Source organism: Gavialis gangeticus, unplaced genomic scaffold, assembly GCF_001723915.1.
Source record: "Gavialis gangeticus isolate Ggan-Ray unplaced genomic scaffold, GavGan_comp1, whole genome shotgun sequence".
Lineage (NCBI taxonomy): Eukaryota > Metazoa > Chordata > Crocodylia > Gavialidae > Gavialis > Gavialis gangeticus.
In genome coordinates, this window is record NW_017729024.1 from 144908283 (window position 1) to 144911355 (window position 3073).

At 43.6% G+C, this 3073-nt stretch overlaps 1 protein-coding gene across 1 annotated transcript in view; it reads left to right on the top strand.

Annotated features, from left to right (window-relative positions):
* Positions 1-3073, top strand: part of IL6ST (interleukin 6 signal transducer) — a 51976-nt gene that overhangs the window by 9035 nt on the left and 39868 nt on the right. The window contains exon 2 of the mRNA XM_019517842.1: positions 502-813. Within this exon, the coding sequence (XP_019373387.1) occupies positions 502-813 (312 nt within the window). The remainder of the gene's footprint in view (positions 1-501; positions 814-3073) is intronic.

Below are 3073 nucleotides of genomic sequence, written 5' to 3' on the forward strand. Positions count from 1 at the left end.
CATGGGAATTGTATTGGTTTGAGCTTCTTAAGTATGTGCATTAATGATTTCCTCTTCCTTTAGTTCAGCTGACCAATAATAAAATGCTCTCAAAAGCACAAAATAAACTGACAAAATACATATTTTTTTTTCCTCTTATGAGTAGGGATCTACCTAAATCACTCCGAAGCAAAAGAAAAATTGCAGGCCATAAATGTCCCATGGCACAATTTTGTGAACTTTTCGCAGCAGCGTCCTTCCTAGCTCTTATTGCTACTGATTGGCCAAGAGGGCTGCCTATCATGCAGGGATTGCCATTGTTATAGGGTTCACAGAAACTTTATTTATTTATTTATTTGAAGTTTCCACAAAAAACGTGAAATCGTGAATATGGTAGATCCCTAGTTGTGGCTTACAGTAATGCTACTGTTACAAATGACCTTTTAAGTATGAAGATTGCATGTGGGAAATGCAATGTTTTTCAAATTGATTGGGGGGGCGCTTTTTGTTTTTATTTTTTAGGTGCAGATGCACTTGTCCAGTCATGTGGTTACATCACTCCAGAGTCTCCAGTGTTGGCCATTGGCTCCAATTTCACAGCATGGTGCATTCTCAATGAGAGTTGCCTTGACTATGGCAATATATACGCCAGTCAGATTATATGGAAAACTAAACACTCTGTAGTACCTAAAGAACAATATCGTGAAATAAACAGAACTGTTTCCAGCGTCACATTTAATGACACCTCTACATTAGCCACTCCTCTGACTTGCAACATTTTAGCAGATGGACATCTTGAACAGAATATCTATGGAATTGATGTTAGATTGGGCTGTAAGTAGGCTGTTTATTATTATTATTATTATTTGTCTTTGTTATGATCTAGGAAACTATTTCTGCTAACGTTTGTATGCACAGATATTCTGGTTTTACTTTTTTTTATTCTTTTCAGAAAATGCTTTTCATGCTTCTCAGGGGCATGAGAAAGCACTCCTTTCTTATCTTGACCAACTCCAGAAAAATACTCCAAAAAGTAAAATAGACTAAAGCACTTTGAGAGAGGTGCCCCACAAAGTAGAAAATACACTGAAGATTTTTCATACAGGAAAGAGTCAGAAGACCTCTATGAAGCCTTGCAAAAAATGTGGGATGAACTGAATGTGCCCCAAAACACTTTGGCTTCCTAAACTAAGTACTGTTCTTTTCCTGTGATCTAGCAAGTTGGAGACTATTCCAACATGGTTTCCTGTTTAGCTACTGCTGATTGCAACAAAAGGTAGCAGATATTTCCCTTTTCTCCTCCATCTACCAAAGAGTAAAATGAATTCCTTCAAATGTACTGGGAAAGAACATTGACAAAAAAAAAAAGAATGAGGCAAAGCATAAATTCAGTGTGCTTTCACCAAATAAATCTGGGGTCCTTAATAAGGAAAACTGCATGTACAAAGTGATGCCAAATCAAACATCTGGTTTCATTGTCTTCTATCTGTGGGCTGTACTTGTGGCAGGGCAAGGCTACAGCAACAGCTGGGACCCAGACTCGGTCCCCTGTAAGCAGGGTTGTGGGGGGACTGGGGTTTTGGGGGTGTGTAGGGTTGGGGGGGTGTGGAGTTTGTGGGCATGGGGTTTGCAGGGGGGCTATGGGGGGGCTACCACATGCCCACCTCCCCTCACTGCAGGCACAGCTTGCTAACAGTGCAGCACCACCTAAGACCCACCGGTTGGACATGGCAAATGGAGCCATCCCGGCCTCGTGGCCCCTGCTTTCGGACAGAGCCAGGACAGCTCCTACAACCACCCATGGCTCCCAGCACTGCACTCAGGAGTCACGGGGAGCCATCCTGATCCCATGTGAAGGCGTGTGCCAGCGGACCAGGCCAGCTCCATTCACCATGTCCAGCCTCTGGGTCTCAGGCAGCGTTGCACCACTGGGGGGGGGGTGCCTGCAGCAGCTGATGAGTGCCCTGACAGTCTGGCTGGCTGCTACTGCCAGCGCCAAGGGCTGTGCACCATTGGGTGGAGGGCATGGTGGCCTCCCCCATAACCCCTCCCCCCACACCTTCCACCTGTTGCACCCTACGTGCCAAGGCACTACACAAAATGGGACCTGCCTGTGGGGGCTGTGGCTGCAGGGCCAGTTGTCCCCACATCCTAGTTAGCAAAGGGGGCAAGGGGAGCTCTGATTTTTCTATGATAAATAAACCAAAAGCAAACACCAAAGCCTATAGCTATTTAGAATTTATTTTTATGATGATGATAGAATCAATGGTAGGCTTCCAAATTTTCTTTAAAATTGTAAATATATCAACAAAACATGCATGCCAAAGTGCATGTTCAGGCATGTATGCTGAGGCACAGATCTCCAGCACAAATTTATGCTGCTACTATTTGATCTTGTGCAACCACACATGCCTGCATGTGTGGACACAGCCTGACTGTCGTCTTCACCAAGCAGTGTTAGGAAAAACTAAGGTATGGGACTAAAAGGAACCTCCTAGGTCAGTCTGCTCCAGTGCTGTTGGGTAACTGTACTTTAAATAATCTTGACTTGGTCAGTGTTAGAGGCACCAGACCCCTTTTCACGAAAGCACTAAAACATGTTCCTAATTTTAATTGCCTGCCAGTTGAGGCCATTTTACTCCTGTTACTTTCTTACTGTCTGAGCCTCTTTCTTCCTCCCAAAAAAACTATAAAAAACACTTTCAGCATTATATGAAGCATTGACGTATAATCAGATCAGATCAATATAGTACTACTGCCCAGAGCAGGTGATCCTGCATAGCATTTTCAAGAGCCCCTGGCTGCCTGGTAAGTATTTCATGGGAAGTTGGTCAAGACCAGTAGTGAAATGTTTTAGAATAAGCAAAGTCATATGTTCCAACAAAACAAAGCATTGTGAGACCATTCCTTTACAGTCGCCCACTTTCTCCTTCCCAACATCCCTAAAATTTTGAAAAAATGGACTTCAAATTCTTAAAGGTGGGCTCTCTGAATCCATAGTTTTGAATCCAGAAGCATAATCAAAATCTTGCCTTTTAATGGAGCATGCAACCAGGTTCCATTTAACTACAAATATTTGGGGGGGGGGGGGGGG